Source organism: Anthonomus grandis, chromosome 8, assembly GCF_022605725.1.
Source record: "Anthonomus grandis grandis chromosome 8, icAntGran1.3, whole genome shotgun sequence".
Classification (NCBI taxonomy): domain Eukaryota; kingdom Metazoa; phylum Arthropoda; class Insecta; order Coleoptera; family Curculionidae; genus Anthonomus; species Anthonomus grandis.
In genome coordinates this window covers 9,608,410-9,623,009 of record NC_065553.1, presented here as the reverse complement: position 1 = coordinate 9,623,009, position 14,600 = coordinate 9,608,410, and the positions used below count along the sequence as shown (strand labels likewise).

At 29.8% G+C, this 14,600-nt stretch overlaps 2 protein-coding genes across 2 annotated transcripts; both read left to right on the top strand.

Annotated features, from left to right (window-relative positions):
* The first annotated feature begins 5,148 nt into the window (after window positions 1-5,148).
* LOC126739112 (cuticle protein 70, isoforms A and B-like) lies at window positions 5,149-5,989 on the top strand. The gene is made up of 3 exons (XM_050444643.1): window positions 5,149-5,306; window positions 5,379-5,519; window positions 5,579-5,989. The coding sequence occupies exons 1-3, from the start codon at window positions 5,295-5,297 to the stop codon at window positions 5,735-5,737; spliced, it is 312 nt and encodes a 103-aa protein (XP_050300600.1). The 5' UTR covers window positions 5,149-5,294; the 3' UTR covers window positions 5,738-5,989.
* A 4,834-nt stretch (window positions 5,990-10,823) lies between these two features.
* On the top strand, window positions 10,824-13,149 carry LOC126739364 (cilia- and flagella-associated protein 299-like). The gene is made up of 6 exons (XM_050445011.1): window positions 10,824-11,093; window positions 11,151-11,310; window positions 11,373-11,509; window positions 11,569-11,745; window positions 12,242-12,807; window positions 12,866-13,149. The coding sequence occupies exons 1-5, from the start codon at window positions 10,934-10,936 to the stop codon at window positions 12,325-12,327; spliced, it is 720 nt and encodes a 239-aa protein (XP_050300968.1). The 5' UTR covers window positions 10,824-10,933; the 3' UTR covers window positions 12,328-12,807; window positions 12,866-13,149.
* The last annotated feature ends 1,451 nt before the right edge of the window (window positions 13,150-14,600 follow it).

The window sequence follows — 14,600 nt, the reverse complement described above, 5'->3', positions numbered from 1 at the left end:
TATTATATTTCCTTTATAAGTTTTTTTATTGCTCTGAGTGATTACTAATTTAAATTAGCTATTCTGTGTTTAGATTCTCCTAATTACTTTATACGATAGATCTCTTGATACATCAGAAAGTTGCAGCGTAAAAAAACAAAAGAAATAAAATCATTTGCTTCATTAAGTGGAGCCAAGAATTAATATCAATTTATATACATCTTCACTAAATAACGCGGAACTATTTATTATTAATTTACATTGGAAAGTTGAGTTTCAATTTAAGCAAACCATATTATATGAATAAGTTAAAAAAATATTTTTTTAAGATTTCGATGTTCTTTTAAACTAAAACTTAATATAGTAAAAAGCGTAAAAACATATTGGTTAAAATTAACTAAAATTTATTACAGTAACGAATGTATTGCAGAAAACCTCCGGGATTATTGACCAACACATTCAGCCGTCTTTCTTCTCACATACAGGGTATCAAGTTGAAAACTTTCAATGCAAATATTTCTGAAACTAAAAAAGTTAGAAAAGCGCAATTTAGTACAATTGTTATACAGATAGGGGGAACTACAACCACTTTGGTTATAGGGCGAGTCACCCCTTGGGCTCGATGCTCCCCAACCTCAAAATTTTAAATGGCACCACCCTCTTCGTGATACCTTAAATTAAAGTGTATAGTATTTACGCGCACCAGAAATTTTCCAAAATTTTATACAGGGTCAAAGAAACGTATAAGTTAAATAAAACAAAGTGTAGTATAAGCGTTATTTTATATAATAAGGTACTCAAAATGCATTCCTTTTTGGGCTAAACAAAAGTGTAACCTATTTTTAAACTCATTTCTCACATTTTGAAACAGTTCTCTTGGAACAGATGCTCATTCTGTAATAATCCGATGCCGAAGATCATGACTGATTGCGTTTTAAACACAGCAGTTTTTAAATGACCCCAGAGAAAAAAGTCGAGGGGTGTTAGATCTGGTGATGTCGCCGGCCATTCCATGGGACCTCTTCTCGCAATCCACTGATCTGGAAACGCATCATGTAAAAAATACCTCACGGGAAGAACATAGTGAGTCATAGCTTCGTCCCTAGCCCCCTGAATATTCAACTGATTTTCTGAAAAAAATAATAATTCAGTGTAAAGTACTTAATTATCTTTGACAACGGATTTATTACAAAGTGTGCATCTATTTCCAGGGAATGTTAAAAATGAGTTTAAAAAATATTATTATTTTTGTTTAGCGCCAAATAGAAAGCATTTTAAGCATCTATTTAAATAAAATAGCACTATATAAAACATTCATATTCTTTTATTTCATCACTTCATTTTATTTAACTTATATTTTTCTTTGACCTTATATAAAATTTAGGAAAAATTCCTATGTAGGTGAATACTGCTCCAAAAGACCTTAAAATAAGTCTTAACTTAAACGTTAATTAAAAATTACTATTAATTATTTCAGGCAGTTGTGGTTTATTCTCAATTAAGATTTTCAACCATCTGGGATTGTAAAACAATGTTGACTTTAACGTCATTAATTAATTAATTAACTATTTCAGACAGTGGATTGATAATCTTAATTAAAATGTTTGAGATTTAAAAAACCTCAAAAAAGTCAACAGGCTGGAATTACAAAATAACTTTTAACTTAAACGTCAATTAAAAATTAATTATTTAATTATTTCAAATAGTTAAAATATATTTTTAATTTAAATGCCTAAAATTTAAAAAATCTCAAAAAAGTGCCTGGAATTGTAAAATAAATTTTAACTTAATCAAAATCAATTAATTAATTATTTTAGTTAGTTGAGGCTTAATCTTAATTGAAATGCCCCGAATTCGTGGAATTGTAAAACAATTTTACTTTAACGTCACTAATGCTAGCCAAATGAAAATTATTGTTTAATTTAATATTGGCAAATAAAACGTATATTTTTTAAGTTTGATCTCAATATGTTACTATTGACTAATTGTCTGCTTTATAATACTGTTAACTTATTGCCACGTTTTAAAGATAATTCAGTTTAAAGTTGAAAATGTATCCAAATTTGGGAAAGTTTTTATTAAGGTCGCAAATATAAGACATGTCGCAAATATTTTAAAAAGTACAAATTTTAGGAATAGGAGATTCCTTCACAAAGTTATTCCTATTTTAATTTAATTAAATATAATAAAAATCGGGCATTTCATTTGAAAAAGATACTTTAGACTGCTTATTAAACTTCATTTATTTTTTTGTTATTTGACCACCTTTATTAATAATTATCGAAATTTCATTGCATTTACAAGGAGCCGTATCAAAATATAATGATAGAGGCGGTTATATTTCAGGTTCTGCAAATGTAATTTTTGACACAAAAACATAAATATGTCAAAATGGTAAGACTTAAAGAGGTATCGGACATTATACACCAAAATATTTAGATTCTGATGGAGAATTAAAAAATGTGAAATTCATAGAGCGTTCCACTTAAAATAACGAAGTTGAGCCTACTATGATCGACTTTAGTATACTATCAACATTTCAGATTTTTCCTAATCATAGTTTATCCACAGACAATCGCTACAATTCCTGGAGACTCACCGTGTATATGACCTGTTACTAAATGTGAACTCGTATTTTAAAAATTTCGCAAGGCAGACAAGGTGTAAGTGATCAATCGGTAATAAAGACTAGATAACACCTACAATTACCGATACCATTAAGTGCAGATAATGGTTCTTCTGGCCCATGCAGCAGACATTTAATTATAAACTAGGTCTTATAAATCTTTATTGAGTTAGTACATATAAAAATTTAAAAGGAAACTAAGCCATAAGCTTAAACAAACACATTTGCAATAATTACCTTGGAACATTACATACAATTACTTATACATCGGATGTAAACAGATGAATCGTGATGTTCAATCAGAAGAAAATCTAACAAAAGGTCACTGTATCAACATTTCCTTTTATTTATAAGGCCATTATTAGCGTGTAGGTACTTCTCTAGCGTAGTAAGATACATTATCTTTGTCTATAAATAGTAGTTATTAGACATTTACGGTATAAAAAAAGGCCTTCAAAATGATTTATTTTTTATTTTCAGTATACAAAACCATTACAAAATGCAAAGACCAGAAGATTATCACATGACAAATCGACCATTATTTAAGGAACTAGTTTAACGAAAGTCATGATCTTGAATGCGATTTAAAAGCTAAGTACAGCACGATTAAAAATGTGCATTTTTACGGTCTATTGGTCTAGATATTTCAGGTTATAACTATTTATTACATCACTTGGAGTTCTTTTCATTAAGACTACCAGTACTACAATATTATCAAGAATCAGAAGTATAAAATTTTTAGTAATATTTCAAAATATAAGAGAAAATTGTCCACTAAAATATACATATGTAAATTTAAAAGCCCCGAACTGTACTTTCAAGGTGAACCAATAAAATATTTTTATAAAGTTGTATCTTTTTTACTAGGACTTTTTAATAATGGTGAATACGCACACCTCCAACCAATAAACTTTATATATCCATTCCAGCTTAACAATCTCTCTTCATGGTGCAAAAGCTGATCTGCACCTGTGTAGTGCTGCTAGAATCAACATGACCTCTGATTGTCTATCTTGACCTCTGTTCAATTTTTTGAGTTATGAACTTTGTGTCGAATAAATATAAAAAAAATTCAATATTTTTAAAAAAAAATTTTTCTCAAATTCTTGTTTGAATTTTGAAAAACGCTGAAATAAGTATTCAACAAAATTGACCATGGAATATGTGTACAAATTTTCAAAATGACATCTGTTCAATTTTTTAAGTTATGAACTTTGTGTCGAATAAAGATTTAAAAAAAAAACAATATTTTTGAATTTTTTTCTTCCAAATTCTTGTACGAATTTTGAAAAACGCTGAAATAGGTGTTTAACAAAATTTTCCATGGAATATGTGTACAAAGTTTTAAAATGACATCTGGTCAATTTTTTGTTTTATGAACTTTGTGTCTAATAAATATTCAAAAAAATCAATATTTTCGAGAAAAAAAATTGTATTATTTTTTTTACGAATTTGGCAAAACGCTGAAATAGGTATTCAACAAAATTGTCCATGGAATATGTGTACAAATTTTCAAAATGACATCTGGTCAATTTTTTGAGTTAAGAAAATCAAAGTTTTTTTTAATGTTTTAAATTGAAAAATTTCTGATACTATTATCGTCCTTTAGCAGCTCATAAACTGCTTTCATTTTAAAGGCTCTTCTTCCTGCTGACTTTTTACAACTAAATTTTTACAACTTTGTTTTAATGATAAATGATTTTTCAAAACTCTGTAGAATATCCACTTTTGTATCCTGGGTTATCGAGGGTGGTTTTTGTCTAAGGATTTCATACATGTCCTGGAGATTTGACAACTTTGACTCAGTGTCAAAGTTTCTCGAAATAGCGTCTTGCTTTTGCGTTTTTTTTTCATATTTTCTTCAAGAGTGCTAGCAAATTTATTCCAGTTAGACTCCCCACCCTGTATATATAACATATTCGTTGTACTACAAAATACTATTAGTTTAGATATATTCATCAAATCTTACAAGGTATTCCAAAAACTTCAGCGGCCCGGACTGCATTAAAAATATTAAAGAAGTTCTATAAACTGTATTTGAAAATAAGTAGTTTCCAAGATATAGTGTGTTAAATTCTGAAAAAAAAATGTTTTTTTTTTATAATTATTGTAAATACTTTATAATTTTCCCTGTATTTTCTTAAAATTTGTCATGTCCAGTAATTGATACTTATAACTAAGTTATTAAGCCCACAGTATAGACTACAAATAATTTAAGATAATTAGATAATTACACCCTGTATTTTAAAGATTCTGTATTATTGGGTTCATGTATAGGCCTTTTTTATATTTTTCAATGACAAACGACGTCATGAAATTTGGCCGCGGAACACTTTGTATATAATTTTAGTTTGCTTTATATTTAACTAATTTTTCACATACGACAAGGAAATAAAATATTTATTATAAATGCTGGAGCACTTAAGACTGAAAAATCCGTAATGCAATAAAGTATATCACGCACAATAATATACGGCGTTGCAGAAAAAATTAGGTAAGACGACTACATTTGTAAAGTACCTTTACGTCACGACATTGACCTGTCCGTTGCGTTTTCCTCTCTTGGTCAATTCAATGGGCCCCGATTTTTTCGCCTTTACTTGATGGGGTATAAAAACGGCTGTCACTTTACTTTTCTACATTGTCTATTGTTTCCTATTAAACGGTATTGTGACTATTACTAAACAAAATGTTCAAAATTGTAAGTATTATTTAAATTATATTAAAAAAAACTTTTTTTTAAAAATGTTACCTATATTATCATATTTTTTAGGCTATTGCATTATCTGCTCTTTTCTGTCTGGCTAGCGCTGGATACTTAGGAGAACCTTTAGCTTATCATGCTCCTATAGTAGCCGCCCCTATTATAAAAGCACACGTACCTGTGGCAACATCGTACCAAAATAGCGTACAGGTAAAAGAATTAATATTTTTAAACAAAAATGCGACTTTGGTTTTTTTAACTTTATGTAGATCTCTTCTGCTCACGTGCCAATAGTAGTCAAAACTCCAGTAGTCGCCGCACCTGTTATCAAAGCAGCACCCTTAATCGCCGCTCCTGTGCATTATGCTCCTGCTCCCACTATTATTAAAAGTCCATTAATTGCTGCTCCTTATCCTTATTTGCATTAATATAAATATTTATTTTAGACAGTTTGGCAGTACATTCAAAGTTCCTACAACAATTTTACATGATTTTTTAAATTTTATTGGCATAAATTATATTATGCATAAAGTCCTGATTAAAAAAAATGTACTTCCAAACTGTTAAAGTAATTTTAATAAAAGATTTTAAAAATATGAGATAATAGCATGACAAACTGCGATGTAAATATTATAGATTATATATATTTTTGTATTAATAAATTGTGATTTCAAAAGCAATATTTTTGTGTTTTTAGTACTCGCCATTTATTGTAAAGTTATTTTTTTTAATGAAGTTTTTAAAAAAGACTAATTTACACATTTAATTAATTTTAATAAAATGATTTATTGCTAAGTGTAGTTAGTATTATTTAAACCTTTTTAATTTTATTAATGTGTAACATTTTATATTGACAACTATTTTACACAAAAAATTTCAGAAAAAAAATTACTTCCACTTTCTTAAGAGGTATATGTAAATAATATGTCCAGGATCGACATATTTTTTGGTAAAAAAATTCTGAAATTACTAAATTATTGTTCTTTATTATTTAATCATTCCTAAAATTAGGCGATCTAGCTAGCTAAAATAATCAAAATTTCTATTTTGTTCTGAGGAATAATTTAAGGATGCTCTTGTTGCAATAAGATATCCTGATATATTTTCCAAAACATCAGGTTGAGAAATCTCCATAGAACCTAAAAGTTAGGAAAATGTTAGCCCTAAAAGAAAAAAGTAGTCTTATGTACATCGATAACTATGAAAAGAAAATCATTAACTAAAATCTTAGGTAAGAATCTCTATGAGTTTAAGTCTAGTCACTAAATTACATCCTAGAGTTAACTTTTAATACGCCAGACACTACCCTACTTCTGTGCAAGTCATTTAACAAAAGACTTCTATACTGAAAATCTTAGATTTCATATTATTATTAAAAACAAACTATATCTGACCTGCTAATCTTTATTTTGGAAACCAACTAAAGGTAAAGCTAACTAAAGCTTCTTAGGACGGGTGCGACTTTAAAGAACTTCCAAGTATTCTTGCCTCTACCTACCTTTTCAAATACCCTTATATGAGATGCTGTCAAAATAAGAAAATAAATAGGTCTCTTCATCATGACTCTATAAAGAAGAAACTCATCAATGTGGGTTTACAGATTAAAACCAACAAGCTAACATTAACATTGGAGTAGTTTCCTTAAAGGGACCAATACATTTATCTTACATTAATTTAAATTATTTGAAGAAACAACCAAATTTCCTACATTGCTCCAATAATTACTTACCGTGTTTACACGTAATCGCTAATGCGTATTAGTGAAATACGAATTAAGATAAAACGCATGTGTAGACACTCGTAAACCGTTTTAGGCGTCCTAATTCGCATTAACTTAAAACGTTTTAAATATTTGGATGATCTCCCTGTAATGCGCATTAATGTTCGGTATATATGTGAGAAGATCCAAATTCGCATTAATTTTCAGCGTTGCCAACTAACAAAAACAGGGAGAAAAAATTGTCACTTTGATTTTGTTGTGGTATGCCTTATCTTCAATCTTAGTAATGTATCAATGAATTATTTAGGTTAGGACAATAAAGAACAACTGGTTAACGTCATCGTTAAAGCATCTTCTTAAAACCGGTGTGTAAACACATCCAATGCGTTTTTGTTCTAATTCGCATAAGCTGCTAATTCGCATTAATGTCACGTGTTACTAACTTAATTACTGTCTCTCTTAGGTGGATAATGAAAATGGCGAAGCCAGTAAATCTCGCCCATTTTTTGAGGTTAATGTTTGAACGACGACAGATCTCAAAAGTACTACAAAGCTGTCAGTATTAACATAAAGATTTTATTAGATTAGAAAGATTTATAAGAGAGAAGCAAAACAACACTGCATGTCTCATCCCACCTGCAATGACGCAGACTCACAGTACGTGAAAACTGCACCGGAGTTGCCGTTGTTACCGCATTACACTACGAACTTAATAAATACAGGGTGGCCCATCGAAAACGTACCCCAAGGCATTACAGGGTAGGAAAAAACTTTTCGGCAAAATCCAAAAATACGTCAAGTATATTTGTCAGGGGGACAACTTTTGACATAATTTATTATGTCAAATTATTAACTCCTAATTTTTTCCAAATAGGACGGGGAGTCAAGTGATACATCCTTAGAAAGGTCTTGCCATTCCCTAAAAAACGCTGCTTAGTTTTTAAAAATCGAGTCACTCGTTCAAGAAATATGGGCCCTTGAAAGTTGAACTATAATGTGTGACGATATCATTAAAATTTATTGAGAGAGTAAGACTGAACCCAGAGTGAATATAGAACACATCTTTAAAAATATCCGGTTTCTTTTTTCACCTTTAAATCAGGTCAAGTAGTTGTGCTAGATACCTGTTTTGTGGTTAAAGTGTTTAAAACTTGTTGAACCTTTAAATTTATCATCAATTATGGTGTACTCAATTGCAGAAAGAGTAGAGATTATTGAGCTTTTTTTTTAAAAACAATGAGTGTGGAAATCGGGTCGCGGATTTATTTAATGAACGGCATCCTGAGAAATATCTCTCTGGAAAAATTGTCCGAGAATTGGTTGCAAAGTTTCGCGAAACAGGTTCAGTTGATAACAGAAAGAGGAATATTGAAAATGCATAGTTTCATGAAGCTATTGAGATTGCAGTATTGGGGAAAGTTGCAATAGATAGTACGCTAAGAACAAGACAATTGGCCATTGCAATGGGTGTGTCTCGAATAAGTGTCCACAGGGTATTGAAGAAATACAAGTTCCATCCCTATAAAATTCGCTTAGTGCAAGAATGAAGCAAATGTGAATGAATGAAGACGACTTTGATCATCGCTTGCAGTTTTGCGAAGTTATGAGTGAGCGAGCGTTAAACAATAATAATTTCATATTTAATGTGTATTTTCCGCACGAGTGTTCTTTCTTGCTAAATGGTTTAGTGAATCGCCACAATTGCCGTTATTGGGCTGACAACAATCCAAGGATTTTCTACGAAACTTACATACAACACCCCAGAAGTTGTATGGGCTGGTATTTTAGGAAATTCCATTGTAGGCTCTTTTTTCATCCCTGGAAATTTAACAGGCGATATGTACTTAGATTTGTTATAAAATGCCATCGACCCAGCTCTAACAAATATCATAGAAGAGGACCGCGCAAACAATGATCAGGATTCCAGAATTATTTAAATTGCCTTCAGAAGTGAATTTAGTAAAGTTATCTATGCAATCCTTGGACCATATCAAGACGGTTCTAGTTTTAGCGATTGCACATCTAATCTCTTGCGAGGATATTTTACTACAATCGCTACAAGAAACCTTTCCGCAATTGTCACATGCACATCCAAACAAAAGTGTCTTAGTTTCCTTAGAATAACAAGCTTGGGTACAAAACCCGCATTGCATCACTTCCATAGTTGTAAAAACTTTTTAAGAAATGCGTTAGCAACGTTGTAAAACAACGATTTTATGTAATTTTATCTTTAAACAAAATTATAGCTAGTTAAATCAGCAATCCTTACTATTCACAAGCACAACACAGATTATCAACTTCTAACATCCAGTATTTCTTTTATTTCTGGATCCAAATCACTCAATACGACTCCAAAACAGGAGCTTACACCACAACACGTTGTATATACATATTACTTTAACAATATTTTTTATATATTCACGTACGGTTTCATCATATTCATTAAGTTTGCCTAGTTTATTAGATTATTAACGTAAAAATCTATATAACGTATTTTCTTTTAGGCATAACTTTTGTAATAATATTTGACCGCAAGATTGTTCGGAAAATTACAATAAATGCAAGCTAAGGAACGATATTTTATTTGCTCAGGTATTATAGATTAAGTAACAATAATTGTGGTCATAATTCTTCAAGCATAAAAATTCCAAGCAAGGAAAAATCTCTTTTTTTTTAACCACATTTAAAAGTCACGACCTTGGTCTTGAAACACTTGGTTTTTAACAGTTACATAATGTGCCAAAATTGAGTATAAAAAGATATAATTTTTTAAAAAATTATCAATACAAGGTATATTTTCAATTCGTAGTAACAATGAGTGCACTAGCAAAGTTTGCCCTATTTTTAGTACTGATATCAGCTGTAAGTGGATTTGTTTTTCATGAGCCACCACTACATCCCTATATTACGAAAGAACTAGTACCAGTTGTTACTAAGAAAGTTATAGTAACAAAGCAAGTGATTCCAGTTGTTACCAAGCAGGCTGTTCCAGTTATTCACTATCCCAAACATCATCACAAGGATTTTGGACACTTGTTAGGACATTATAATCATCACGGACTTGAATATCACCATTTTTGAAAAATGTTATGTTATAAATAATTATTGTGTACTTTAAATAATTGACTAATTTAATTATATTTAAAACTTTTTATAGTAAGATGCTTATTTTTATTTTACAGTCCTTCTGAACTAAAAAGGTTTATAGAGAGAATAGACGATCGAGTGTACTACTGGTGCAATCATGTAAACAAATTTTTTTTTTTTACTTTTAGTCTGTTTAAACTGTTCGTCTAAGTAGATCTATTAATCTATCAGATTTTTCTTTTAAATTTATTATCTTATAAACGAATGTGTATGAGATATTCTGAAAGAGACGTCACATTATATAAGGAGATTGCGGATATCAATTTTCAACTTGGGTTTAATATTGTGTAACTTTTACTTGATCTTAGAGCTTTCATAGTACGAATTAAAATCATGTTTAAAATCTACAGTTTTAAAAGATAAAATTAGGCACTTTTCTTTTTCAAAGCACTTGTAGTATCTGCCAGAAAAGCCTAAAGAGCTTTTACACTTTTCATAAATTTTGTGGCTTCATCAACCCAAGGAGTGGCCCTCTTCTGGGATAGAATATTGATATCTAAACCAGATCTTTGCTTAAGCACCAAAGGTTCTTCACTAGCTGTTATTGATTTTCTTACATGTGTAATCTTTTCTCTGAACACTATCCAGTTTATTCTACAAATTGCACTATTGAAAAACAAATCCACCCATTTACCTATTACCTTAGAAACTAGTCATTAACGTGTCAAAATAGTTATAATTGCCATTGACAAACAATGTAAAATATTATCAGCAATTTTTTTAAAGTGAATCCTGTGATACTTTATGTCTTACGATCATGGCAGCGAGGTATTTCTTTAAAGCAACACCCCAAATCGAAGCAGATCGAACGCTGCTAAGATTTAATTGTTACGAAGAATATTTAGACTCGCTAGCTACTTCTCAGGATGCGTGTTACTTGCAAAGCGTGGATGTTGCTAGAACTATTGCAAATTTAGGTAAACATAATTATGGCTTTTTTAATTAAATTTACAATAGACTTTCAAATCGTTAAGGATACAGAAGCTCTGGAGAAACCCTTAGTAGAAAACAATTTGAAAAAAGACTTGCAGCTGTTCTAAACTACCTTTATCCTCCTTACAAAGCTTACGAGTTATCCAGTGAAGGTCTAGTTGCTCCAGATGCAGATCATTTCATTAAGGAACTATCTGCTAGGTATATTTTAAGGTACATAAATAAAATATTAATATTAATATTCACTTTGATTTTGGTATTAGGGAGAGGGCTAACAGAATAGGGGTTCTTTCGACTATTGTTTTTTTAAGAGCCTTTACCAATGCTGGTATAGAAATATCTGGATATATTGACTATACTGAAAGACTTACTAATGAAGATTGGAAGCCTATATTTGCTGGTAATATTAATATTTTTAAGGGAGCTCTTGGGGAGCTAACTTATTCTTTGTTTTTTTAGGTAAGAAGATTTTAATGCCTAAAAAATCGGATCTGGGATTCTATCACTGGAAATCAGGTGATGTGGTTTCGAACGATTCATGTAATTATAAGGTTTTGCAACATCCTCAGAAAGGTTTACTTTTTCAAAATCGATTCGATAGAAAAATTATTAATCCTGATCCCATGAGTACTCCAGGTAATTTTAATTCTATCATCAATAATAACAGGCTAAGTTTAAAATTAAATTAATAATTTTTGAATTTTTATAGTGTGTCACGATTTTTAAATTTAAATGAGCTATTCATATTTGGTTACAAAGTATATAGATTTTTTAAAAATTTTTTTTATTATCATCTGTTTGCAAAAATTGTATGTCAAGATGTGGCTGATTTATTTGTATTTAAAGTTTTGACTAAAAAATTAAAAATCTTATCTGAAATCAATGAAAGAAGTTGTTGAACTAAACAATAACTTTATTGACTTCAGATATACTATACTTACAAAGATTCACTGACTTATCACTAATTCAAAAAAGTTTAATTGTGTTCTAATTATTTTGTGATGATCTGGTACATTTATTTTATTATTTTTGTTCTGATTTATGTCTTCGTGTATTACTTAGTATGTAGCATTGTGATATGTGTCTAATACTATTACATTATTGGCGTTTTAACATAATGATTTTTTTTAAGGGCAAAATACCTCTCGAAAACGCATTTACTCCAAATTGTACGAGCTTTGTATCATATTTGATCATGTTGTGCGGCAAAGGATTTAATTTAAGGGTTAGGGTATATTATTTAGGGGTAAAAATTTACAAATGTATGCTTGTAAATTAAATATACGATTTTATAAAGAAAATGTAACCTTTTTTAAATTAAATTTTAACAATTATTATGACTTTGGCCTCTCAAATACCGGCCAACTAGATTAATAAAATGCATTTGGATTAATTTAATCTAAAATTCAATGATGCATGTAACGAGAGCAAATATTAACATAGACCTGCTAAATTAAACATATATTATGTATATTTTAGGCTAATTAGTAAACAAATTTGCTAATTTCAATAGGTTTTTTTGACTGGTTAACTTTGAAAGGGTGTTGTTAAAACATACTAGATATTCTTGGTAGCAGGGATATCTGATTTATATAAAATAGCGATTAAATTAAATGAAAAGCATCAGTTCAATTTAATTTGTCTACTTTGGTGTATCTAAAGCTATAAAACTAAACAATCATGTTCAAGCTGAGAATGGTAAGTTCTTTAAAGTTCGGACATTTAACAAAAGTGACAATACAACATTTTTTTTTAGTTTGTTTTTGTTATGCTTGTTGCTATGGTTGCTGTAAATGTAATGGAAACTGAAGCTGCTCCAGGTCATAAGGCTGAATCTTACCAAAACCAACATTTGAAGGCTTATCATCCGACCAAAGTAGAAATTAAGATTCACCACGAAGAAAAGAAGCATGGAGATGGAGGTGGAGATGGCAAATAAGTAATCGTTGGCTTTCAAAGGCTTTTTTTTAAATGAGCATCATCCAAAGTTTTATTTTAATTCTTGTGCTTTAATTTTAATAAATATAGTGTTGTGACGAAGATTTGCGTTTCCTTAAAAGCGATTATGTCAATCGAAATAAGGTTTTAATAAATGCCAACAGAAATAAAATAAAAATCAGTTGCACAAATTTAGTTCCAACAGCAATGGTGTGCGAATGTTTAAGCTTCAGCTTAATAATTATAGATAATCATATTAATAATGTCTCCTGAAGATTTCAGTATCATATACATTGCTGGTATATTCTAGGTATGTTTTATTTAAAAGCCATATCTAGGTAATGAAATAAAATTATAAATCTTCAAAAATAATTAATATTCAATTTAATAGATTATGAAATGTAATAATCTAGATACTTTACATCCTTACATATATTAAAGAAGTATTGGGGCATTACGAGTGTGTTTTTTTAAATATACATTTTAAGATAATATTTTTACCCTTATTTAACTTTACCAAATTTTCAGAAATTTACGAAGCTCACTCCTCTATACTGTATTTCAAAAAGGTAGAGAGTAAATGTTAATTTCCAAAATTTTTGTAGTCATTTAAGGGCGTAGGTGAACCTAGTACCCAGTTAATGAATAAATCGAGAATGTAATGTAAACTTCATGGTGTATTTAAATTAATAAATCATTTTTTATTTAAATCAGATGACTGAAATTTTTTTTAAATTATTAAAACCATATTATGAATTATTATTTTTTTAACGTTTCAATAAAGTTATGTTACTTGATTTAATTTATATTAGTAGTACCCAATCTGCATGCCTTATTGTACAATTCTCAGTGTTTATCTGATAGATAACAATAGAAAATGTTAATAAACTGATCCAAACTGAGGACAAATCCGAGTGGCACTACCTACACTCCGTAAAAAGAATTAATTTCGCAATTCAAATTATGGAAGTCATATGCGTTATTGGAGGGTCACCCTGTACTCCTTTTGCATACTTAATGAGGTTTGATTACTCTCTACTTATTTGAAATAGACTATAGCTTACTGTACTTACTGTATAAAATTTGATTTATTAGCAATTTCTTGCAATTTTTGCTTATGAATATTAAATTAATATATTCTAATTTTAAATCTTAAATATGTCGTATACAGGTTGGAGAATTAAAGAGTACCATTGTCCGAAGTAATGGCAACAGCGCTTTCTCTCATCGATGTCTTGATATAGAATAGATATGGGGTTTTGTTATTTTTATTTTTTACAGATTAGAAATAATTATATAGCCACGCCTCATTTTGCTGTGTAACTGCATGCTCACTGTTGAATTTTAAAGTGCTATTATTTTTTTGTCAACTTATTAGGACTACTTATAATTCTTCCAAAAGAGTATTATGAAGGCAATTCGACAATACAATAGGATAAGTTTTCAAATATATTGTAAAAAATAGACCTACCCATTCCGAGTTATGTCGTACTGAAAAACAACGACATAACCTGCGAGTAGCAGAACGCACGAAACGCGTGCATGCGCGTTGC